General features: G+C 36.8%; 1 protein-coding gene across 13 annotated transcripts in view; it reads right to left on the reverse strand.

Moving 5' to 3' along the window:
• Window positions 1–27979, reverse strand: part of SLC7A11 (solute carrier family 7 member 11) — a 156701-nt gene that overhangs the window by 101918 nt on the left and 26804 nt on the right. For all 13 annotated transcript variants that reach the window (XR_006740716.1, XR_004985544.2, XR_004985541.2 and 10 more), the window contains exon 6: window positions 26549–26593. Coding sequence is in view for 8 of the 13 variants with exons in the window: in XM_045576780.1 (XP_045432736.1) it covers window positions 26549–26593 (45 nt within the window). In the remaining 5 variants the exon portion in view is untranslated. The remainder of the gene's footprint in view (window positions 1–26548; window positions 26594–27979) is intronic.

The raw sequence follows: 27979 nt of genomic DNA on the forward strand, positions 1-27979 counted from the left end.
GGGAAGCACAGAGGGCCAGACCGTGCTGACATGACACAGCTTCGAGAAATACCCAGCGCAGATGCAAGGTTATGTCTTCATTTAATGCACTTGGAAAGCCAGGAAGTTACTGACCCCAATAATTTGATTCCATGTTACCGATACACATTACTTGCTTCACATAATCACCTCTTCAGACTCTTTCCCGTTCAAGCAACTTAAACCTTCAGCTCTCTGCATAAAGGCTGATGGGGTGTTCTGTTGTTTTTTTTTTGTTTTTGTTTTTTTTTTGGTGTGTGTGTGTGTGTGTGTGTGTGTGTGTGTGTGTGTGTTTTGGCCGTGGAGTTTATCAGCTCTCATGGAGCCTTAACCCTGCTTGTGTCACTAATGAAGACCTCAATATAAATAATGTTCTCCAAGATGAAAATACAGTTCAGAACCAGGGGAGTAAAAAGGGGGGATGGCGGGGGAGGCACAGCCTGTCTCACTCACCAAGCCAGGCGGCTTTTAGCACACTAAGTCCCAGCTCATTATGTTAAAGAGTGCTGTAGAGAACAGGCAAACCTAGCCAGTCCGCCTCTGCCATTCATTATGCTGCTTAGAGCCTGACACTCCCCTGATCCCCAACGTCTTAAGCCTTGATGGAGAAACACATTGACCTCTAAATCCTGGCATCCTGTTAGGAAAGGAGCAGATGCTTCCTTTCCCCAGTGTGGGGAGGGTCCTGTGGAATTTCCTCGGAACACCGTAACATGCACTGCCAGTCGTGATTGATAAATGCTCAGTTTAAGCAACGGAAATCAGCAGGCCAATTAGATACAAAAGAGTGAATGGCACCAGGCCAATTAAAGATGAGTTCTGTTTCTTTGAAGGAAAGGTTACATGGAAATGCAAAGGGAAATGAAGAGGAACATGGAGGTCTATAGACAACCTTTCAGTCACTCACTGTATTATTATAAACTTGAATCCTTTCAGCTTTCTAATGTGCCCAAGGGGGATGCTAAGTTCTTGCCATGGAGGAGAGAAACAGAGAGAAGGGAAGAGAGACTTTGTATTCCTTGCAAGAATAATATTAAGAAATGAAATGAAATTAAGAAATGGTCAAGCAATGAAAAGGTTCTGGTAATAAAAAGTGAAGTGACCTAACCTGCCCAGGACAGGGAGTCCTGTCTCATCACATGATGCTACAAACCAGTAAAGAGAAGTAAGTCTCACATTTGGGCTGTGGGCTCCCAGCATGGAAGCCAGAATGCCAGCTTCCCCCTCTGTTTCCTGCCTGGAGATCATGGTGCTTCTGATGAAAGTTTTCTCAATTGATCTTAACAGAAGGGATCCTAAAACAACCAGCCAACCAAATAAAACAAAACAAAACAAAAAACACCTAACCTTCCAGGTTAGTTTTCTTCCCCATCAGCTTGTCAACAACAAAAAACACCACCAGCAGCTGCTGCCATTTATGTGGTGTCTGCTATGTGCCTGACATTTTATTAGGCACATTACATGTTTGCCTCATTTTATCCTTGGAAAATCCTGCAGGTTGGAAACATCATCACCGTTTTATATATGAGGAAATGGAGTCTTAGAGAATTTAAATAACTGTTCAAGGATACACAGCTGGTAAGTGGAAATGCAGAGTTCAGCCGCAAGGTCTCGCCTACCTTGAAGTCAAAGCACTTTAACCACTAATGTGTACGCACCATCTCCTGTGTATGGGTCCTCAAACACTGACTATTGATTTTCAGGGAAATCATAATTGCTGAATATAATGTTTACTGGAGAGCTCTTTTCAAGGCTGTGTTTCTCATGCAGTCACTGGGAATGCAGCTACCATAAATGAGGGGAAAATACTTATTCCACAATTTCTACAGTTTTCTTATGTAACATGAACTATAAGGTATAGTTTCACTGTGTAGGTAGTAGGTTTTCTTTTTAAAATCAAAAAGACAACAGAGGCTAACTGAATTAATTTTGTAGACATGAAGGAAAAGTAGTAAGCATTCCTGTCAGGTAAAATTAACTAGATTAACAAGTTTACTATCAGCTAAATAGACTAGATAGATATCAGGGGGAGGAGGAATCAAAGGAGTCTAAAGTATATGATGAGAGCGATGGCATCACCTTGCTGCAATTCCTCACACACCTAGTAATTCCTCTCCAGGTAACATCAAGCCCCAGGAATTGGAAGGTTGTGGCAAAATAGCCACTCTCTTCTGCCCTGAAGTCCTATTTCACTTGGACAAAGGGAAGGAGGAGAGGGGATCATGGCCGCCTTGAGAGAAACAGCAATCAGTTGGGAGGAAATCAGTTGATTTGTTCAGAAGGGCTCGGCACCGGTGGTTAACTCCTGGGTTTCAAGCGTCAAAGCTTAAGAGCTGCTGGGTGAGCTGATAAAAGCTACTAGGCCATGCCAGAGCATCTTTTGAAAGGCTTTAGATGCAGAGGGCAGATAGGCATGGCTAGTAACCAAAGATTAAAGCAAATGGTACATGATAATAAAAGGAGTTGCAGGAACTGCTAGGCCACTGATGTTTCACAGTCTCTGTGTGACTCTGAGGCAGCCGCTAATGCCAAGGGCAACAAAACCATTGTCTTGACACAGAATAAAAATGACTCACACTTATGAGGTCTACTCTTTCTCAAATATTTGTGAGTGTCTGTTATGATTAACAAAATAGAAATGTATTAAGAATCATTTAATCACTAAGACCTTTTTGTCATCATATATAGTCTTTTTAAGTAACAGGCATTAAGTATGTGAGAATATGGTACTTTTCATATTAGTTGCAAATAGTCTTCAATCAAAAGGTCTTGAAATACCCTTCTAATAGTTTTATTTTGAATTGGTACCAATAACAAGTCTGTGTCAATAAATATCTATGGGTAAATACTTGTTTAATTTGAAATGATTACATGAAAGTCTGGAACAGCTGCCTTGAAGCACTTTCATTCTAAGAATCCAAATGGTCCCAGTAGTAATAGCTCATAGTTTATATTTGTATAATCCATAAAGCACTAGCAAATATATTTGATCTTCAAATCTACAAGTCATTTCTTTTTTTTTCTCTTTTTCTTTCTTTTTTTTCTGTGTGGAATGAGATAGAGTCTGAACAATTAATAAACAAAATTCACAACAAACCATCGAAATAGGAGGTAATACTCCTATTTTCAAACAAGCGAGCCAAGGCTAAGAGGGATTAAGTACATGGTCAAAGTAATAAAAACAGTCAATGGAAGGGCTGGAACTTAAACCTACCTCTTCTAGCTCGAAGTTCCACATCTATGATATATCTTATCATATCATGGCTGCATTGTACCTACTTTACTTTAACTCTATGTACAAGGTCCCTAGGACCCTTTCATGTTGACAAACAGATATTTTATATAAGTGACATAAATTGATATTGATTGTTACAATGTGACATATTTTAAGCCAAAAATATTTTTTCTACATAGCTAAGAGTCATCATAAATAAACATACAGCATGGGTTGCATTTTTCATATGCTTTACAACTATAATAGATCCAGAAATAACCATTGTTCCCAGGGCTTCATATTGGCTAGAAAGACTTGCTATGGAAGCAGAATGAGTAAACATAGTGTGGTTCTCCAGAGAGATGAGCACATTAAAGGTTACAGGGCTATCTGATGTGCACACCATATGAGTAATTCCATAATTACTTGAACTTAGGATACTACTTTATAATTGCTTTATAACCTGAACAAAATCTTTTGAGATTTGCATGAACCAAAATAAATTCCATATAATCCCCCATGTTTGACACACACAATGGGAATCATAGAAGTCATGGAGCCTGGGGCATCTAAAATTGTCTTTGAGCCATGGGGCAGGGCATGGTGACAATTCTGTTAAAACCTACTCTAGGGTTTTTGAATATTCTGAAATCTTTAAAGACAAGTTGTTGATGCTTCAAATTTTCTATTTAAAATCATTAATATTTTAACACATGTATTTGTAAGCAGGAAAAAGGAGGGAGGAATCAAAGGAGGGATTCATAAAGACAAGAAAATGCCAAACTTTTTAATATGTGAGATATGGGGGGGGGGGGGGGGAGAAAAGAAAGAAAAAAAAAAAAAAAGAAAGAAAGAAAGAAAGAAAGAAAGGAAGGAAGGAAAACAGTGTTTTACAGGGTATTTTTTAATTTGGTTAGTAAACTAGAGAGTATTTGTTTAAATAATTGAAACATTTAAACATTTAAATAATTGAAACATAACTGTGATTCATCTCAACATAAAGTATTTAAAAATTACATTAACTATCTTTTGATTACAAGTATTCATTTTAGAATCATACTTATTTCATATTTTCTTTATAATGACCCAAAAGAGACCTTGAAAGCTTTCCTTTAGATATGACCCATAAATTACTTGAGCATTTATTTTTTTTACTTATAATTTTTTTTGCAGAATTACTGTTGATTTTATATTACCACTGCAATTAATTTTATCTCACGCCTCAAAATTCTGTCATATGTTACAAAAAGATAAAGTATATATCAAATAAAATTTATCTATATTTTTCATTCATATGATTTTTCTTCCATACATTTTTACATACTTTCCCTTACTCTTGCTCATTCCAAACTCTCCAGAAACCCCTAGAAATGGAGCTGTCCTGTTTGGCTATGTGATATTTGATATTTTTTTTAGCAGGGATTGGTAGCTTTCCAAACTTGAAACAATTAGATTACAGATGACTGGGCTCATACAAATCCCTTTATGAGTTTTCGGTGATTTTGCCTCATTGTCATTTAGTGCAATTACTATATGTTTGTTTTCCACCATGAGTGAGGATTGCGCTGTTAATAACATTTTTAAAGAAATGCATTTGTGGGAAACACAGCAAGTCATTGGAAAGATGGCATGGATTGTACTGGAAGAAAAAAAAATGTAGTGCGAGAGGAAGGATACATTCAATAAACCTATTTGTGGACATCCTTAAAAATCCATGGTTCATGTTCTAACTTAATGACAATTTCTGGGCCAGAGCTGAACACAGTGATGTGAGAAGCAGATTGTCACATATAGGTACACAATGATCCCACTGGTTTCAAGCATTAAACACCTGCCCTCTGCTTCTTACAGTAACATGAAGGCTATGGATGTTTTCACTGAGACATTTTGCATTTCAGTACCACTAATGTCTCATCTAAATCTCACCATTTTCCATTGTCCACAGATGGAGAACTCCATAAACAAAAAGAGAAGACAGAGAGACCTGTAGGGAGATGTAAGAAATGAACAGACACAGATTAAGAGACTGCAGGCCTGAAGGAGGCTCCTAGAAAAATGAACGTGGACACATAAAAGAGGGAGAAACGTGCAGCAAAAACACATGGAAAAATGAACTAAAGCTTACAATTCAGAAACAGGGTAATGAGCAGTCAGAAGGATTACTACAAGCATTTTTATCCCTTAAAATACTTTAGTTTTTAACCTTACTATTAGAATAAATCAATGCCTTAATGTAGCTTGAGAGTAAATTTTCATTTGCTTGCATTTCATACAAGTAAAAATTTGCATTGTCTGCATCTCATTTTTCTCATATTCCAAAGATTTATATCTTCCAGATATACTACAGTTGTCCATATTTATGGGTAAACATCAAAATATAAGTAGATGGTTTCCAATAAAATGTTAGCAATTAAATAACTGAGACAGAATATTTTAATAACAAGTTAAGTTTCACACTAACGTCTGAGGCTTATTTTTGTTATATTGTTTTTAAAATGTACCTCTTTACTTTTCATTATTTTCCTCAGGATTTGGCCTAAAGTACACCAATGTAATGCAACATCTCAGGGAACCACTTTTTTATAATGGAGTTCTTGAGACTCAGGTGTATGGCTGCAACCATTAACTACCCACTACAATTTTGTGTTGCTCTTTCCAAAGTAGAAGTTATTCCTGAGAAATAGCAGATGGACCACATCTCCCAGACTCTTGCTTTTTCTAGGTGGGAATGTGACTCATTCTTGTGTGTCAATTAATGTGGCAATTTAAGGCTGAGGTGAGGTGGTTAAGAAGTGAGTTGCCTTGTCACCCCATTTCGCTGACAACTAAAGAGTAGCAAAGCAGCCGAAACCAATTTGGCTCAGTGGATAGAGCGTCGGCCTGCAGACCGGGTTCAATTACAGTCAAGGGCATGTACCTTGGTTGGGGGCACATCCCCAGTAGGGGGTGTGCAAGAGGCAGCTGATCAATGTTTCTCTCTCATCGATGTTTCTAACTATCCCTCTCTCTTCCTCTCTGTAAAAAATAAATAAATAGGTATATATTTTTAAAAAGAGTAGCAAAGCCACATTCTGGAAGAAATCTGGGTCACAGGCACAACCTGTGGAAGAAATCCTACCAGTCAGTTGCCAGGGACACCAACAGTAGACGACTGTTACTTAAGTTAAAAATTAAACTTTTGGTTATTTAAAGCCATTGAAAATGTGTGGTTTGTTTGTTACAGCAGCTGGTATTACCCTAACAATGATGGGCTACATTATATCAAGACTTTCTGTAAATCTCAATTAATTGGTTTATGTAAAACTTAAAATGGGACCTATACTATATTATTTTATAATAAGCCAGTATGTGATATAAAACTCTTCAAATAATGTCCCAAATGACAAAATCAAATAAAAATATTTGCATCCAAAAAAAGCTAGGGTAGTGAAAAATTTATTATTCAAACTTCTCAGAAACAGAGCAAAGATAGAGCCCATTATTTTGAAACATAAACTCTCCAGCATGCCTGAGAACTACCACCAATGCAGCAAAGATCAAAGTACAATTGCCCCTTATTTTGTCCAAGGATACATAATAAGATAATGAAAATACTAAAAACAAGACCACTTAAAGTAAATATACTCTCTTTGGCATATGAGAATTATGAGAATTAGAGTCAAAATTCCCTCATGCCATTAACACGTATCTTAGAAGGAACTAATAACACTTCTGTATACACATATTATAAATCAGGTCTAGTCACATTTTTTTCTGATCAGCACACAATAGGAAATGGAACAGGTAAACATAGTAACAGTCAGCCATAACAAATGAGACACGGCTTCTACCACCAAGAATTGATTCAATACTCCTGACCAACAATGATGAGTCTAATCATCATTAATCATTTCAATTTGATATCTGGTGGTCAAGTGGATATTTGGCTTTCCAATTGGGTGCACTGGGAACCAAAATAGAAAATGGACAATTGGCCCAACCAGAGTGGCTCAGTTGGTTGAGCATCATCTTGTGCTCCAAAAGATTGCCAGTTTGATTCCCCATCAGGGCACATACATACTTGGGTTGTAGATTTGATCTCTGGTTGGGGCATGTCCAGAAGGCAATGGATAGATGTTTCTCTCTTGCATTGATGTTTCCCTCTCTCTCACTTCCTCTCTCTAAGCATGTCCTTGGGTGAGATTTTTTTTAAAAGGACAATTAATAGGATTATAGACTACTCTGTTTGCGCTCAACTCAACCAGATCAGTCCTCTTTACTTGTTTAATGTATTAACTAGTGGCCCAGTGCATAAAATTCATGCACATTAAAAAGAATCCATTAGAGGAAATATTTTAATATTGCTTTTGCCCTTTCTCTATAATAGAAGTGTCAGAGATGAAAGAAAATTAGTAAAATGTATATGAAAATCCTCCTGTCAGAATCTGGGGCACATCTTGGGACCCAGAGTCAAGTCCCTGCTCACCTGTGTATACCTGGAAATTGTGTGAGACCCAGACCTGGAAGGCCCCACCCCCATTGGGCGAGATGCAAACCCGGCCAGCTCCACCTTCCATCAAGCCCCACTAGGAGGACAGTGCAGCCTCAGGTCCCCCGTTAAGCCCCACCGGGCAGGGGGCACAGCCTCAGGTCCTCTGGCCCACCACCTGGGCAGGGGGTACGGTCTGAGGTTCCCCCATCAAGTCCCTCCAGGCAGGGGGCACGGCCTGAGGCCCCCTGTCAAGCCGTGCTGAACCAGGGGGCATGGCCTGAGGTTTTCTGGCCTGCCGCTACGGTGGAAGGCATGGCCTGAAGTCCCATCAAGTTCTGCTGGGCAGGAGGCACAGCCTGAGGTTCCCTATCAAACCCCACCAGGTGGGTGGCATGGTCTGAGGCACCCTTCCCCGGCCTGGCACCACACAGACTCAGGTCCTTGCTGGTGGCTCATTATGGCTCGTTATAGGAATCCCACTGCAGCTGTGGGCGCAACCATCTTGTTAGGGCATGACAGAGTGAGGGTCAATTTGCACATTTCATCTTTATTATATAGGATATTCTGCCAGACAACTGAAATAAACCAATGCTTTCAAATAGTTTTAAAATGACTGCTCTAGATTCTGCAAGTCAAATTGTGTCTTTAGATAATGTTTTTGGACCCAATGATGGCTTCCTTGAGTATTAAAATCATGTGAATTGGTTTCATAAAGTGCCTAAATGTGAATGATTATGTATGTATGTATGTATTGTATTATATGTATGTATCTTTGTATTTGACCCTATGAAGTTGAAATAATTTTTCAATGCTAACAAATTCCTGTTATACTCAGGGTAACTGAGGGGGAAATCCTTAGTGGGAAAACTATGAAGGGATAGGAGAGCCAATAGCTATGGCCTGGCTTTAGTCAAAGAGGTAAATCCACATGGCAGGGCCACAGAGAACATGACACAGTGGCTGAATGGAGCAGTAAAGAAAAGTGAAGATGAGAAGAAATAGAGTTGATGGGTTAAGCACCCTGCCAGTTTAAAGAGATAATATGTCATCGTCAAAAAATGAGATGATGAAGACTTGTGATTGGAACAGTTGACAGCTCCCTGAAAAGGTCACAAAGGCCTACGGAATGGCAGATCCTCCTGCAAGCCCTCCCTCTCCTCTCCTCAGGCTGTCCATTTACAAAGATTCATATTCCCAGCAGAAATGGAAATGTTGTGATCTTTTATCTTTCAGCTCAAAAGTTAAATCTTTTGAAAAATAAGCTTTTGTGCCTTCATTTTATATTTATTATGACTTTTCTTAGACTACAAAGATTCATAGGCAAACCTCTCTCCAGGGATAATTTGTTCAAGTCACACACAATATGCAATGGCCAGGGGACTATTTGTCCTGGGGAAGCAGAGGTGGCCCTTAGATATACCCTCCACTTAATTTCCTTTCTCGTCCACATTTTCTCTTAGTCTCATTACCCAATTAAACCTTACAACAAAAAACAAAATTATATATACTACCTCAAGTGTAAATGTATCTTTTCGCAACATCTTTTCTCTGAAGTTTCACCTTTGACATTTGCTTTATCTTGATTTCAGAGAATTATGAACAACTCTCTGGACCGCAATCTGAAGGCTGGGCCTAGTCATGTCCTAGTCACTGGCAGGGACACGGGAGATCACTGGACCTCTCTGAGCCTTTACTTTCTCATCAGTTGAAAAAGGTGTTGAAATAATGAAATCTAAAGTCCACTTCAGTTAAAATTTCATGATCCATTCCCTTTAGCAAATAAAGCAAATCCATGAACATTGTTTAACAGAATACTTTGAAAAGTCAATTGAGCACTTGCTCATCTATCAGAGCATCCTAAGGAAATTTCTGCCTTTGCCTTGTTCTGTCAATCAGAGGTGAGAATAGGACGCCAACTCTATAATCTCCTCTCCTGTGTTCTGAAGATTATGATTCTATCCTCAACCAGGAACACCAGCGCATTAAATCACCTCCCATCACTACAACTTCAAAGTGTCAGCCTGGCTGGAAGAAGAATCGATCATTACCACATATCATGTAAAGGATAAGTGGTCTGTTCACTCTTCTAGAATCTAAAATGCGGTCTGAAGATCAGGTCAGGCCTCCAAAAGGCAACATACGTGGAACCTATTAGCACAGACACTCGTGGACTGTCTTTATAAGTTGCTGTATTTTATACGGGTAGATTCATCAAAACTTAATGGCAAACAGATTTTTTAAGTCCATCTGAATTTCAGGAGGGCATTTGCAGTAATATTACTAAGGATGCTGTCATGTGCATTCTATCAAAATCCTTTATATAGAGTTTACTCATTAAACCAATGTTTATCAAATACATTCTTTATGCTAGCCATTGTTATAAGTAAAGAGATAAAGATATCAACCACAACAACAACAAAAAATGTATTCTCTCATGAAATCTGAAATTCAAACAGATAAGATACACAGGCCCCTCTTCCTGGAACACAGTTCTCCCATCACCTCTGGGTCCTCACATGGTTGCCTCAGTCTTGCCAGCTAGTCCCAAATCAGAGTCTCCCTCTCTGGGAAATCATCCCTTCTTTTCCTAATTACACTCCCTACCCCATAATATCCACCCACTACTCTTTTTAATGAGAAACAAACAAACAAAACATCTTCTAACTCCTGTCTTTTCAAATAACTTTATTTATGTATCCATACTCACCAAAGTCTACAAAGAAAGTAAAGCCATTCACTGAGCATTATAAAGTGCCTTCAAGGTATTTGCTCTAAATCTCTAGTGCAAACACTTTTTAAAGGGTTTGCCAGGACACTTTTTAAAGGGTTTTTAACCCTCAAGGATAACTCTGCTTTTTATGTAGCTTGTAACCATATAGGGAAAGGGTTGTTGGCCTCGTTGGCCTTTGATATTTTTGCTTGTTTGTTTTACCAACCTCTTATTTCTAAGACAAAAAAATGGTCCTAAAAGAAATGGTTTGTTAAAACAGAGAGATAACTACTTAAGAAGATATAACTTGGGATTTAAAAACACACACACAATTAAAATAAAAGCTTATTTCCAGTAGTGATGGGAAGACATGCAAAACTTGACTATATTTAAATGATTTCAATCAAACCAAGCTATCATTTTGACTCTTCCTCCTATATTATTTACACAGCTGTGAGATAAATCTGTACAAACCTCCCCAAAGAATACTTAAAAAAATAAATGGAAGCAGTGAGGAGGAAAAAAAAATTAAAAAACAAGCACAGTTAAGAAACAGCTTTAACAGAGAAAAGAAATGTTATTCCACCAAATGCTCATATGAATTGTAAATTATTAAATCTCTAAAAACACCTGATTTATGAACAGGATAACAGAGCCCCTAGCCAAAATCATTTTTAATAAAAAACTTGAAACCTCCTGAAGTTCATCTCAGATTTAATATCAAACACAGCAGCCATTCATGAACATTTCCCATAAAACAGGAACACAGCATGACATAACCGGTGGGCAGCCATCAATGGGGAGTCAGCAATACAAACAAACAGGGTGTCAGAACCATGGACAGGATCAGGCCTCAGAGGAAGCAGCTAATGGAAGTGGGCCACAGACTGAAATAATGTCACCAAGGAAGGGTAGTGGGGCAAGAAAGACTCACTTCTAAATATACTAAGCATCTGGCTCTCACTCTTGGTCAAAATATTGAGCTTCTTAAATGACTGCTAAATGAGAGAGCAACACAACAGTGTTTTATGTTGATTTCTGTACATAAATTTAGAATATATCAAGTGAATTGGAACCACCATGAGAAAACAAAGGGTAGTGCCCAGCTGGTGTGGTTCAGTGGTTGAGTGTCACCTAGGAAATAGGAAATCATGGTTTGATTCCCTGGCTACCTGGGTTATGGGCTCAATCCCCAGATGGGGGCATGCAGGAGGCAGCTAATTAATTATACTCTCATCATTAATGCTTCTCTCCCTATCCCTTCCTTTCTGAAATCAATAAAAATTAAAAAAATAAAACAAAGGCTAGTAATGAAATAATCTAATATTGCCTTTCTCATTTCTTAAGAAGAATAGACACATCTAAAACATGTAAAAATATGATTCAAATATTTTTCAACAGATATTTGGTTCAAAAATAAGGATGTCAAGAAAAAAGTTATTATTCTTTCTAATATATATGTCTTAGGAACTGTATGTATTACTCTGTTTATAACCTATTTGTCAAAAGATTGTTTCTCAGGAATATAAATCAACTAGTTGCATACATACTATAATAACTAAATTTATTCATTTTTAATCCCTTATAGGTCAGTTTCAAGAGTAATAAGGGTCATAAAGAAATATTTTTTGCATGTTTCCATTGACATTTCTATTAATATTTGGGCATTTTGTTAAAAATATTCTTGAAAATAAAAAATCATTATAAAAGGTACTCTATTAGTAGAATTCAGGAGCTTTAAAAAAAAGGCCAAAATGGTAAAATATTAAAACTAATATTATTGGCAGCTACCTTGTAGGTTACTTTCATTGGCTACTATTTTTTTAATCTGAAAAAAAAGATAATGAAGAAACCAACTTAACAACTAACCCTAGTATGCAAAAGAAATTTCTGGACTAAAAGGTAGTTAGTCATACATGTAGAATATATATATATATATATATATATATCACAGATTATATTGAAATAATATAACCAAAATAACTTAAAAACTATGAGCTTTATATTTCAAAGCATTATACAGATTATTTCCCCATGCATGAAAAGCTAAAAGTAGAAATAGCCTTCATAAATTATACTCAATGCTGATTTATTTGGAGAAAAATAATAATATCAATGCCACCTTTCCCCCAGTAAAAACAGAGTATTGAAAGTTCTAATAATAGTCTGGCCAGCATGGCTTAGTGGTTGAATGAGTGCCAACCTATGAACCAGAAGGTCATGGTTCAATTTCTGGTCAAGGCACATGCTGGGGTTGTGCATTGGATTCCCATTGGAGGGTATCGAACAAGAGGCATCCAATCAATGATTCTCTCTCATTATTGATGCTTCTATCCCTCTGTCCCTCTCCCTTTCTCTCTGAAATCAATGCAAATATATTTTTTTAAAAACTTCTAATAATACTATAAAAATGTGTAATAATTGGCAGATATATCAATAGAAAGGATAATGAAGCAGAATAGATTAACTTAAAAAAACAACTTAGTTTAAAACATAGAAACTTAATATATAACACAATGACATATCAAAATTTATAATGTATTATAAACTAGTAAAAAATATCATAAACTAAGGGGTAATATTAGTTTTTTTTAATATATTGGTACATCTACCCAATGAAACATTATACCACTATTAAAAATGTTATTTACTGCCCTCGTTGGTTTGGCTCAGTGGATAAGAGTGTTGGCCTCTCAGTTTCTATTCTTGTCAAGGACAATATGCCTAGGTTATGGGCTCGATTCCCAGAAGTGGACATGCAGGAGGCAGCAGATCAGTGGTTCTCTCTCATCATTGATGTTTCTCTCTCTCTCCCTCTCCCTTCCTCTCTGAAATCAATTTTATAAAAAGGCATTTACTAAGACTTTAAAGATCTAGGAAAATTAAATGGAATAACATGAAGTGAAAGAAGCAGGCTAGGTCTAGATGAATAAAAGAGCTAAAGCTGAGCTGAGATATAGCAAACATAGGTGGCAGGGCAGACTTCATGGTAGCTTCAAGCTGCTGGGGATACAGCAATAAGTGACAGAGGAGACTCTGGTCTTCATAGGGTAACAGACAATAAACAAACAAGTAAGTATATTATATAGTGCCATGGTAATAAAGAAAGTGCATGTGTACATTTATCTTAAGTACTATAATGCAATGCTCTCATGCATGTCACTGGGACACACAAACACACACACACACACTGGAAAGCACCTAACTGTCAAAATAGTAACAGAGAGTACTTTGATGTGTAAATGAGATGATAGGTAATTTTAATTTTCTTCTACATGTTTTGGCACTTGACAATGGACCACCTATTATTATCAAAAGAAAGAGAGAAAGGCTATATATTGTTATTGAAAAGATATGAAAATCATCATGTTTTACTTTGACTATTTTTTTTCCCCCTTTAGGGTACAGAATACATAATTTTTTCCCCTTTCTATCACTTTACTGAATGGATTATCTGATCACAATGATTGGGTGGAGATTTATGTTGTAGCCCTTTAAGAATGAAATAAACAAGCTGTGTCTGAGAACAAACATATTTGGGATATCTTGTGCTTCTTGGTGGCCCTAGATCAGAGGTGTGCAGTTAGGCAGGCAGGGCTGAGAGGTGAGGGTATTGGCCCAGGAGTTGTGGTTGTAGTTGTAGTTGCTATAGAAATGGCAACCACAGGAATAGTATTTACGTATTTGGGGGAGAATAAGAAACTCCCACTCTGTCTAGTCACAGGCTTGCATCAGACATATGACGGTTTGAAAAACACCTAAGAACCCACACTGCAGCTTCCTCCCCACTGTAACTTCAGAGTTTAGGCTGTGAGTTGGCATAAAGAAAAACAGCTCCGAGACCCAGAGACATCACTGAGATCAATTAGGAGTTGCATTTTCCAAACATTTGCAACTTGATCACCTCTCCTTGACAAGTATTGCAGCATTATGGGACCAAAGAGCCAAACATTTAAGACACATTTAACCTTTCTGGCACCAGACCCTGGGCAGCTACAAAACAGGATTTCAAATCATGACTTCCTCTTCCTCTCTATCTCACTCATTTCTTTTGTCATTTGCTGGTTCAAAACAAAGTTAATCGTGTCTTCTGTATCAACTTCTCTTTTGCTTGCTTCAGGCCATAATATAGGAAGTGAGATTCTGGTTGTTTGACAAGAACACTACAGAAAGAATAAATATTTCCCCCCAAATAGATATCTGAACTATTTAAAGTATATCTGTAAAAATGTTAGAGAAAATAAAAAGCAGCTATTTTCTGATAATATTCTATCATTTCAGCATTTCCTAATCATAAAGCTTCTGTTTTAATCTTATAACCAATGACCTTTAATAAATGACGTGGAATAAATTATTTAATTCTGCTAGCCAAACCTCATCCATTATGTGTTTGAATAACAGCTTTAGAAAGTTGAATGCAAATGTTAATGCTTTTAAACATTTTTAAAATCAGTTTTGTTCTATTCTTAAATGACATACAGGTCACTTCTAATGATTACATTCCTCCTCCAGCTAATTTCAAGGCTACAATCTTGCCATATCCATCTCTCTCAGATTTGTATTCAACAACACTAACTATTTAAAAAGAAGACTAGAAAGGAATCAGGATTTTAACTTGTAAATATAGACAAATCAATCCATCTCTATGGCTTCAATTTCTTTATCTTTACAAGGAAAGGGCCAGATAATTGAGGGCTACTTCCTATTCTAACGTTCCAGGCCTTTGCAATTTATTCTTTCAAGGTCAAGTTCATTGTGTTTTTAATTGTAACAGTGAATTAGACTAATAAACTTGGCCAGCCGTGCTAATGTGTGATGGGAAGAAGAAAAATATGTAGAGAACTATTTGTTTACACAGGTCACATAAATTTCAAACAATTTAGAGACATTATCCTATCCTATCCCTGAGAGAATGAACATGATGGTAGAATGCCAGGAAAGGAGAAGTGGCGTCATGAAAGGCCAATGGGAAAGACACTTTGGAGGAACTGAGACATGTCTATAGAAAGCATTGTATGGTGAGCAATCCTCCAGGATCAAGAAATGACTGCTGATAAAAATCATCCTATATAATAAAGAGTTAATATGCAAATTGACTATCATTCCAACACACAAGATGGTTGCTCCCATGAAGTCAAAGATGGCCACCCCCATGTGGACACAAGATGGCTGCCACAAGATGGCCAGTAGGGAAGGGCAGTTGGGGGCAACCAGGCAGCAGGGGAGAGAAGTTGGGAGCAACCAGGCAGCAGGGGAGGGCAGTTAGGGGCTACCAGGCTGGCAGAAGAGAGCAGTTAGGGGCAATTGGTCCAGCAGGGGAGCAGTTAAAGCATCAATCAAAAGTGGTTAGGGGATGATCAGGCTGGCAGGCAGAAGCAGTTAGAGGTAATCAGGCAGGCAGGCAGGTGAGCGGTTGGGAGCCAGCAGTCCTGGATTGTTGAGAGGGGTTCCAGATTGGAGAGGGTGCAGATTGGGCTGAGGGACACATACACACACATGCACAAATTTTGTGCACCGGGCCTCTAGTGCATTATAATTTTCAGTCTTTTTCTCATTATGTGTTATATATTATAAACTTTAGTTTTTCACTTATTATAAAATATTACTGTTATGCCATAGACTTCATTTCATAAACTATTTTCCATATAATATTGTACATTCTACTGTATAAAACAGTGGCCTTGGCATTTGAACACCAAATGCTCAACTAATGTGCATAGTATTGAATATTGTTAAGCTTTTGTCCTAGATAGCTTTACCTATCTGTTCCACATGTAAATTTTATGAAAGGGAATATGAGAAAAGGGGAAAATGAGAATATGGCATAGTAATAAACAGTTGCCTGGGAAAAACATCTGATTTTTAAAAGCTATGAGCTTGTCTCCAAAGAAAAATCAATGACATACTATATGTTTTTAAAAAACAACTTCTAAATGTCAGAGATTAGAAATGCCTCACTCTGAGACTGAGATAATTTCTGTTTCCCATGGTAAATGTTTCAAATAAGGGTGTCCCTTACTTCATCATAATGGTTTTCAGACCCAAAACATAGGCAACTATAAGCGAGGTATTGTCAGATATATCAATCAGTATGTTATTTCTAATTCTCACATAAATGTTGCAAAATAAGCATTAGATTGCATGTTAGAATCCACTTTACCATTGGGTAAAGAATAAATATAAAACTCTCTCTTTCTCCTTCCTTAGGTAGACAGCATAAAAAATAAATAATGCAATCTTAACTGGACTATTGGAAATGTCTAATGCTTAAAGTAGAGCTATCATCTTTGGCTAGTGTGGCTCAGTTGGTAAGCGCTTCATCCGTGAATCTTATTCCCAGTCAGGGCACACATTCAGGTTGTCGGTTTGATCCTGATTGGAGGGTATACAGGAGACAACAGACAGATGTTTCGACCTATCAGAGAAGATACCTCTTTGCATAGGCAATTAACTCAATATGTATGTAGAGACATACTAAAAGGCTAGTATGAACATCCTGGAGCACAGAGGTTTGTAAATAATTTTGTTTCTTCTGTAGGTATATATGATAATAACAGTGAGAAGAACCCAGGATTTATCACCACACACATTACGGACTGCCCTAACAAGTCTATTAATATCTGTATTCTTCCTGGTGCATTCCACCTATCATGAACCCAGTACTTAATGTGACCCCACTAAATCAGATGCCAGAGCTTGGTCTAACCCTAGATCTTCAGACCTAATAATTGAGTTCCCTTGCCACTGGGGTGTCAATCTGGCTTCATTGCCCCATGCATCCTTTCAAACTTACCATTTCTAAAGTAACTCAAAAAACTTTGGTCCTATATAATCTTCCATTCATCATGAGTTCCAGAAATTGGCCACAGAATCCCTTTTGTGTGTCAGTATTCTTGACATTTTTAACTCCTGAGACAGATCTTCTACCTATGTTTCTATTCCTTATCCATGCTTCCAAAATAATATCTTCTGCTTGTCAAACCAGGTACTTGTGTGTCATCTACAAGAATCATAGCACATATTAAGTCAGTTGAAAGGAGACTCAGAATTTGCTACTCTACCATGCCTTTTCTGTCCCTGAGAAATTGGAGGCTCGGAGAGGATAGAGGATGTAGCTAAAGTTACAAAATTAAATATTTCCAGACCAGAACTAGAACCTTAGTACTTGACTCCAAGTTCAGAGCCCCTTTCCTAACAAGAGTGTGGATTTCTTTTTACAACACCAGAGTGGGTGAATCACACCGTGCCTGGTAGTGCCAGTTGCCTCCCAGGTCAACTCTTGTCCTGTACTGATTTTACTATTTCCCTCTTCTCCTTTCCTCTAGAGCAGTGTTTCCCTTAACTTTTGACATATGTGTACCCCTTCTATAATTTTCATAATGCTGAGTATCCCTTGTACTCATGAGAATGTAGAATTAGGCCCAGCTAAGCATGATGCAGTGCATATCTCCACCAAACTCTGGTGCAAGGTGTACCCCCACCAAACTCTTCCCATACCCCTGGGGGTACGTGTAGCACACTTTGGAAACACTGCCCTAGAGCAATGGTCAGTAAACTCATTAGTCAACAGAGCCAAATATCAACAGTACAATGATTGAAATTTCTTTTGAGAGCCGAAAAACCGACTCTGTGCATAGGCCATGAAGTTTCAGTAGCACTATGCGTGCGTGTCCGAACATGGTATTTTGTGGAAGAGCCACACTCAAGGGGCCAAAGAGCCGCATGTGGCTCGCGAGCTGCAGTTTGCCAACCACTGCCCTAGGATACAAAATGTTTAAAAGTCAGATCTTTAACAGATCTTATTGAAAATATTTCCAAACTCTGATTTAGGATTTCCATTTGACCTTAAAACTTGAGGGTTTCCTTTATCTTACTAGTACCAGACACTCTTGTGTACTACATGCTTCCCCACATTGGTTCCTATACATTCACCAGCCTAACAATAGAACCATAATATTATAGAATTGGGAGCAAACTCACACAATAGTCTGCCTCATCTATTCAACCTGCATATCTAAAGAATTACAGCTAAATGATAATCCCTTTTATCTCTTTTGAGAATTCCAATGCCTAACCAAATTCCCTTTCAACACTTTTGAACATACATTTTACCCTAAAATAAACTCTCTTCTCATTTAATTTAATCTGATTAGCATGCAGAATACTAGTAAATGATAGCATTTTCTTCATAGAAAAACAAGACAATTTGATGCTTTTGAAGAAAATATGTGAACACTATTTTGACTCATCCTCTCTCTCTAAGCAGTTTTGTAGCTCATATCTTTGGCCTGGGACAGTGTGATGCTATTTACCAGAATTCTCTGCCACATGATATATCACCTTGTTGACTCCAGCAATGGTTCAACTCTAGGAGGCAATTAGCTTTTCAATGACATTTATGTTTATTAAAAATAAACACAAAAACACATTGAAATGCAACTTGTCAGATTGTAATTACCTTTAAACTGCATATATGTAATAGCAAAAAATCTACTGAACATGCAACCATGTTCATCTTTCCCTTGCACTGCTTCACATATGCTCAAAACTTGCAACATAACCCCCCACACCCTGTCCCATTGGCCAATGGATCAGGTCCAAAACTCTTATAATGAAGGCTAAGGTTCACTATATCCCAGCTTCCACACATTACTACCATTTTGTCTTCTACTCTTCACAATCCTTTGCTTTAGGGACAGCAGTTTACACATTATTCCCTGGAACCACTAAACAGTTCCTGGCTTGAGGTACACCCTTCCCTGTCTCAGATGTCTTCACTTCTCTATTTGACCTTTCTGAGTTCTACTTTTCCTCCAACTTCCTCTTCGATAGCAAAGTTACTTCCTTAAATCAGTCATTTCACTACCTAGCACACCCATGCATCACTTCGCTTTGCTTCCCAAAGAGACAAACTGGAAGGTTGGAAAGAGTATGAGCATTGGAGCCAGACAAATATTCCATGCATTGAATCAAATATGGATTATAATCCTAGTCTTCTTGTGAACTATTGGCATGGCCATAAGAAGTGACTCACTTTTATGAGCTTCAGGTTTCTCAACTGAAGAATGGAAATAATATATTGTATTATTAAAAGTGGTACCCTGTAATCCATCTAGTATTCAGATTGCAAAATACCATTGATGGTTTTAATAAAAGTTATGCAATTTTAAATTAAGCAAAAATTCATAGAAACCACTTGGGAGTAAATTAACACTGGTATTCTTGTTTTGTATCAACTCAATAGCTTCTTTTCTACAAATAAAAATAACAGCTTAGATACATGATACCAGCCACTCAGATCAAGACCTTGTTTGTCAGATTTCATAGACTTTCTTGGTAAGATAGTGAACCTAAAAATAGGTGACTGCAGAGAAAGTACAAGTCGCCCATCCATTATATCTGCACCATCAGTCAACAGTGTGAGAATGACAGTTTGGGTGTGGGCATAGAAATATTTGGTTGAGAAGGGAAAAAAAAAATCTGCCAAGAAATTCATTCTGATTATGATGCGTGAGTGTATTCCCACCTGAAGGAGGTTAGAGACTATTAAATAAAAAGCAGTTCTCATCATCTTCTGAACCTTTTAACTACTAATAATTGGTACTTTGCTGATGATGCAGAACAACTTTTCAAGCTGATTAATAGATTATGTGTGTAGAAGAGGCACCCACGTTCATAAAACAATTATGCTAATCCTCTAAATTTTTTTCAAAGATTATGAAATATTCTAATCTTTGAAGAACATAGGTTTTGGTTGCAGATGGGTGTTTGTATATTGCCTGTCAAGCTCATTAACATTTTGAATTTCACATATTTTATCCTTACCATCCCAAGAGAACTGTAATAGAAGGATTATTACCCTCTATTTAAAAGTGGTAAACACAAGTTCAGAAGCAATTTAGAGGTCTATCCAAGGTCAAACAGCTAGTTAAAAGAGGTCAGGATTCAAATGTTGGTTTCCTGAACCAGTCCTATTTTCAAAGACTCAGAAAGTGACTGCTTTTACAGTTCATCAAAGTGAAGGAAATCCTTCTGTATTTGAAAGTCTCAACCTTACTTGTCTCACTTCAGATGTTTACACTGATAACACATTCTACTGCACCTATATAAATTCAGAAGTTACTCAATTTCCTGAGTAGATCGATAAGCAGAGTCAATGTTTGAATATGACTAGAACAAAACTATCAAAATTATTTCAGTGCATGGCAAGTGTCAGTGTAATGGCCTTGATGCATCTTATCTCTGCCTATAATAAACAACATGGGATATTATCCTATTTTTGTGAGAATCTTAAAACAACACTGAATCTTAATGAATGCCACCCAGCAGGCCACAGACTAGAGATTAGTGATCTAAGAAGTTTGTCCCCAAATATAATTCAGAACGTAAAATTTATTTATGAGCCACCTATTGGGAATAGCCATCAACTTTTAAATCCAGGCATAGAGAAGGACAGCTGATTTACATAAATGAGAATATGAATTAAGGGAGTTACTAAAGTGTAAACTCAAAAACAGAAGCTGTACTTATTGCTTCTGATTGTAGAAAGTATTTCCTTTTAGTTAAGCAGATTCCAACTCTGTTATCTCCAGTGTGTGTCACTTAATTTCTCATTTGTGTTGTGCCTATTACAGTCATGACATTTGGCCTCCCCTACCATGCCACCCAACCCACAATTTATCAAAGTTTGAAATGGTCATAAAAATTAGCAGGTTGGTAATCACGTGCAAGTGAAAATATTGGTAGTTCAATTCAAGGAAGTTACAGCCAGAGTCTCATTTTATTGTTTATGGATTGTATCTGTTTAAAGACATTATAGAGGCGATTCATGCGTGTGGTGAAAGGCTAGATTAGGTAGTATCCATATTCTCCTCTAATTCTGAAAATTTTTGAATATTTTATGGATAACTAAAGAGAACAAAAATAGTGGGTAAAATTAAATCTGTCACTATTATTGCTCCTAAAGAATGAGTTTATGAGTCAACACTCAAAATGTAAATTTCAATAATATTAAAGTTCAAACTTAGAAACAACTAACATAAAAGGATGTAGAATAGTTAAAATTTTAAAAATTAAAAAATCTAAATGACTTCCACAAATCACTTGAAGGATTAGCTATCTTCTTTGTTTATTGCCTGATAAAATATTTTAATATAATACTATAATTTTTGTACCACATATTTGGCACATTAATCTTATATGAACAAACTTTTTCAACCAAATGTATTTTTATAGATATATAAAACTGAGAAATGGAAGGATTTTGATCCCAGGACACATAAACACATGTCCTATTAGTGAGAAATATTTGAACTGAGGAAAGGTGAGAATAAGTAACTTGATAACCTTGATCTCTGAATACAGAATCATCTATTTTCTGTGACATCTGGCCAAATCTCAACCTTTTGCATGCCTCAGTGGCTCAACCAGTATAATTATACTCCTGCTGTGAAACATATTTAAAAATTGATTTGCAAAACTTTTTCTGTTTCCAGGAAAAAAAAATGCACCAAATAGAATGAATTTAATTTAGGTATTATTGATTTCAACAATTGAAGAAATGTACTGTCACATATTAAGATATTCTAACAATGCTTTTTTTTTTTTTTTTTTTTTTTTTTTGCAATGGGTAACTTTTTGTGACAATTAGTTTTCATACCTTAAGAGCACATATTATTAGTTTCCATACCTTAAGAGCCCACATTTCTTGTTAAAGAAATGTTAGAAGTTTTCGGAACTTTGTAGATAGATAACTTTGTAATTAAAAAATAAAAAACAGAATGTTGCTATAATCTGCATATACAGTTGAGACATTATATGCTATTTCCTAGCACCTGTTAAGTTAGAAAGCTACAACACATAAAAAGGGAGATTTATCTCTCATAGAAAACTGCACCCTTAAAATGCCAAAATGCAAGATCAACGACTTTCACTCAACTTTTAATGTGCTGCCCTACAACTTTACTACAGCACATTTGGGCAAGATTTTTAAATTGTTTTGTTTTGCTGTTTTTAACCAGGTTAATAGTTTTATATGTCCTATAAGAAATATAATATTATTAATAAACTAGAGGCCCAGTGCACAGATTCATGCATTGGTGGGGTCCCTCAGCCTGACCTGTGCCCTCTTGCAATCTGGGACCCCTCTGGGGATGTTGAACTGCCAGTTTTGGCCTGATGCCACAGGCCATGGACGGGCCAAAACCAGCAGTCCGACATTCCCTGAGGGATGTAGTAGTACACGAAATGGCAGGGAGCCAGGGAGGAGCCCAAACCCCGGCCAGCCCCATGCCACTTCTGCTCATCCTGGCCCTGCTGCACCTGCCACCACCACTCAGTAGCGCACTGCTGCAGAGGTGGGAGGCTCACGCCACTGCTATAGCTGTGCTTGCTAGCCATAAGCCCAGTGCCTGGTGCCCATCAGTCAGCTTAGTGGTGCTCTCTGGTGGTCAGTACACATCATAGCGACTGGTCAAATGATCATTTGGTCATTCAGTCACTTAGGCTTTTATATATGTATAGACTAGAGGCCCGACGCACAAAAATTGTGCAAGAGTAGGCCTTCCTTCCCCCAGCTGCTCGCACCAGCTTCCCTCGCAGCCCTGGCTTTGTCTGGAAGGTCATCTGGAAGGACGTCTGGAAGGATTTCCAGTCTAATTAGCATATTATGCTTTTATTATTATAGGTACCTTTACATTAGCTTAATACAAGTTGATAAGGATAAAAACACATATACTACGAATGCATGCAACATCTGAACTGAATGAAAATAACATGATGCTGGGCCATTTATGAACCAGTTTGATACCATCACACTGTCTTAAATGTCTTTGGGCATTTTTCCCAACCCAAGTTTCTCTCCTTTATAGTTATCATTGGTACAAGGTGTGATGTGATGACTTTCAGGCATCAATTAATATAAATTGGCAGCAAGCATAGTATTAATTAAACATGACACTCTGATTATTTAAACCTCCTATTAAAGTTGATTATTCAGAGCATGTTGATAGCCTACTCTTCAAAAATGACTGATGATATCAAGCTTTACTGACTTCCTCCAAGTCTACTATTTCCAACTCTTCAGAACAGAAGGAATAAATGAAGTGAGAAGAACACCGAAACAAGGCTAATAGGCAAACCGACTAATCTCAGACTCCCAAGGTCAAAGTAAAGCAATTCATTTCTTGCCTTTCATCAACATAAGACATGATTTATCAATCTGAGAGCAGGATTACAAACATTATACATCTCAATAATATGTTCTTTGCACTGTGTAACTTTTTGAACAATGATGGATTGCAGTCGCCACAAAAGTAATATCATAGGCAAAACCTATTAGATTTGCAAATAAAAACATTTCAATTTTTAAAAGCAAAGGTACTCATTAGCAATCATAACTACTACACACTTCATTGAGGGGAGGAGCAATATTATTTTAAAAATCAGATATTCATTGGGATTCTATCACTTTGGACTTTTAATGCTCCTCAACACACTATTCTTACTTTAATATATTCATTCATGGAGCCAGTCACCATGTTATAGATAATTACTAAATGCAACATTTTTATGTTATTGGAAAATGTCAAAGATATTATTGCATTTTCACATAAAAATGGTAAATGTCTCTTAAGGATTGCTACTTCTACAGTCCAAAGCTGCTTTTAGAGAAGAAAACATTATAAGGAAGATCATTGGAACATTTTTTTAACATTATAAAGGTAATCATATAGCAGGGATTTTGCCTCAAATTTTAGGATTAGTGTTTCATAAGCTATTAAGAATAGGTGAGATAATAAGAAGTCACAAACCAATTATTTTGATGATATTAATCTCCCAGGTTATCTCTCACTTGCTATAACACTTACAAAACTGTTCCATAAGCCATGCTCCTAATAGAAGTTAAGAAATTATTCTATAAAGTAATATTAGGTAATTTGAGAGATTTTCACCAATGTTAAATTATATATATAAAGGATTGTCAATAGTTATCACGAAACCGTATTCGCCATTCAACATATCTAATATCACATTTTCACTGACTAAAGTAATGACCACTTTTTCTATTCGGTCACAATTTAAGGCAAAATTTATTGCCTAGGTGGAGGAGGATACTACAAGGTGTTGTACCTGCAGCTGATGATTCATTTCACCAGCTGCCAGAGAGCTGCGCGCTGCCGAACACCTGGACACACGCACTGCGGCTGTTGGGGAAACACATTTATCTTGGCACGTCACAAAGGAGATGAAATTATAATTTTTCTCCCTTGTAACGAAAAGCACTTTGGAGCTGTGTCGACCTACAAAATAATACAAATTACACATCTGGAATAGGTCCACATAATTTTACCATCTGTTCTCTATTTTCAACCATGAATATGTCCCAAAGCATTCTTTGTGTTTAAAAAAATAAGATTTATTTTTTAAAGACTTGGACTGGTTGTCAACATTGCAGGGAAATGCTATTTTTTTTTTAATTTAATACACTGAATAAATTGCTCAAAACCCTGAATTTCTTTGGTTGATAAATAATGCATAATACAAATTTAATCAGTAGTTTTCATTAAGGGGATTTTGTGGCTATCTCGGATTCTGATTTTGAGAAAATAAATGTGTTGGCTAAGTCTTATGCAAAGTCTTCCATGCAAAAACTAAATATCCGAATATTTAGTATGAAAGAAAAATGGTAATAGACAGGTCTTTCTTCAACTGAAGTTTCAATAGTTACTCATTATCTTGACCAAAAAATCCAAAGATTCTTACTTAATTTCTCCTGAGAAGTTCCTTAATTAAACACATTAAAATATCATATCAAAATAGAAGTAGTTTAGGAATATTTAACACAGTTTTCAGAACCATGAGTTCCAGAAAATGAAAATATTTCATCCAAGGTAACCAGTGATAATAAGCTTAGTCTACATCAGTTTTGATAGTTACTTTTAATTTATTATAAAACTCTTATAGCTAATGTTTCTCTTTTAAAATGCAAGTTTATTTTCTCTAAATATAAAAATTCAATGAATCTGTACACAAGATAGGAGAGATCATAAAATGCACAGTTTTAATGCTGAAAGTTTAAAGAACAAGCTTCAATATGGGGTGAAATAATTTTTTCATATTTCTGCCAAAAACACTGAAGAAAAAGAACAGCTTAGGATATTTAAATATAGAAAACACTCTTATCTGGGTAATATTTACCTTTCTCCTAAAATAAGGACATAATAATAGTAACAACAACCAAACAATTATCTGTAAAAATAAAATCGTAATATGCAAATTAACAGGACAGCCAAACGACCTTCTGGACATCATTCCAGATGTCTTTCTGGATGAAGCCATGGCAGCAGGGGTCGAGGCAGAGGCAGTTAGGGGTGATCAAGCAGACAGGTGAGTGGTTAGGGGTGATCAGGCAGGCAGGCAGGTGAGCAGTTAGGAGCCAGAGGTCCCAGATCATTAGAGAGATGTCCAACTGCCAGTTTAGGCTTGATCCCCAGAACTGGGCCTAACCCGGCATTCGGATATTCCCCGAGGGATCCCAGATTGGACAGCCCAGATTGGAAATGGTGCAGGTCAGACTGAGGGACCACGAATTTTATGCATTAGGCCTCTAGTATTGAGAATAAAAATCAATGGTCACTAATCTAAGTACTTTATACACATTAACTCATTTCTACAACCCAATGAGGCAGATACTATTAGTATTCTTTTTTTTTTTTTTTTTTTTTTTTGGTGAAAACTTTCTTTGCAATAAAAAAACACTGAATTAATACATAATTGTCCTTCAATATTTGTATATATATGGAAACATCAATATTATCAATGTGTGAAACTAAGGCCCTGTTAAATCCCTGTTAAGTATATGTATAGATGTATAAAATAGGTTACCAAAATATAACTTTATTCTTTTATGCTTTCAGGTTCTATAATTTAGTGCCAACTGTAGAAGATGCAATAAAGTTATTGGCATCTAGTTTATGATAAAATCAAATAAAGTTTATCTGCCTAAGAAAATTATAATTATTATAAGAATAAAGTTGATTAGCCCACACTAAATTTCTTCTTGAGGTCTACATTTCAACTATATAGCCTTACATGTATTCCTCATAAGTATTTCAGAGTAAATATGGCTACTTACTTTTCAGGATTTTCTACTTCTTCAGTAACGAAGTTGAGATAAAACCTAAAAAGATACAAATTATAAGCAATTAATATATTTTATGATCATAATTCAAAGTTTCAAAATTTGTTCATTTATTTATTGAATTTATTGGGGTGACATTGGTTAATAAGATTATATAGGTTTCACGTATACATTTCTATAACATGCCACCTGTATATTGTGCAAATGTTTAAAATCAACCTGAGAATTATGAAAACTTTATAAGCAAACACTTACAGTATGATGAAAATGTTCCACAGCCAAAAGCTCCTGCAAATCATTTCCCTATTAAACTGCATTGATGGAGTTCATTTTTATTTAACATTTTTATAAAGGTATAACGTACTAACAGTAAAGTGCACACATCTTAATGAGTAAAGATGGAATTTTACACAACTGTGTAGCCCTTTCCAGTAATACCTTCTCCTCCACTCTCCTGCAAAGGCAGCCACTGTTCTGACTTTTATCACCATAGATTAGATTTGCTTATTTCATCACAGCAGATGCATATTTGCTTGTATAACAGTTTTACAATGTTTATTCTTTTGTGTCTGGCTTTTTTTGCTGGCCTTTGTGTTTGTGATTCTCATCCATATTGTGTGTAGCAGTGATCTAGTATTTTCCATTGTTGCTATTCATCGAATGAATGTAGCACTATGCAGTCTATTGTTGATGCACATTTGGATTACTTCTAATTCATAGCTATTTTGAATACAGACACCATGGATATGCTTGTACATGTCTATGCATTCATTTCACTTGGTTATATGCTCAGAATAAGATCGCTGGATCATAGGGTGGATATATGTTTACTGCCAACTACTTCCTACCATTTTTAAAATCTGCTCCAGTAACAGATGAGATTACCTTGTGTCAGTCACTGGGGACATGAAAGCGGAAAATATTTAGTCTCTGTCCTCAAGGAGCTTGTGGTTTATAGAATGGTCCATAAAATAGTGTGATATAGCGTAGGGGGCAATGCTGGAAGGCAAATTGGGCGAAATGGGAGCCAGGGCAGGTCTAACCCAGATTGGCAGGTCAGGGAAGATTTTTTAGAAGAGGCATCGGCCCAGTTGAGTCCTCAAAACTGTTTAACATTTACCCTGGTGAAGTGGTATAAGGACATCCCAGACAGAGTAGAGCACATGAGCACCAGGCCTGAGTAACCCATGATTGAGTATTCTACAGCACTGAGTGTGTCACGGGAGTGAGGACAGAATTTAAGTACACACAGCTTTTGGCTTCGGAGAATCCAGACTTTAGTAGTGGTGTCAAGTCTTATCAAAACTAGTAGGGCAATAGAAGTATGACAAGACAATGCTCAGTTTTAGGGAACCAGCTTTCTATATATAAACAGAGGCTTACAAGTGGGAAGTGAAATGGGATAAAAGATAATAAATTCTCAAT

This window comes from Pipistrellus kuhlii, unplaced genomic scaffold, assembly GCF_014108245.1.
Source record: "Pipistrellus kuhlii isolate mPipKuh1 unplaced genomic scaffold, mPipKuh1.p scaffold_m20_p_8, whole genome shotgun sequence".
Lineage (NCBI taxonomy): Eukaryota > Metazoa > Chordata > Mammalia > Chiroptera > Vespertilionidae > Pipistrellus > Pipistrellus kuhlii.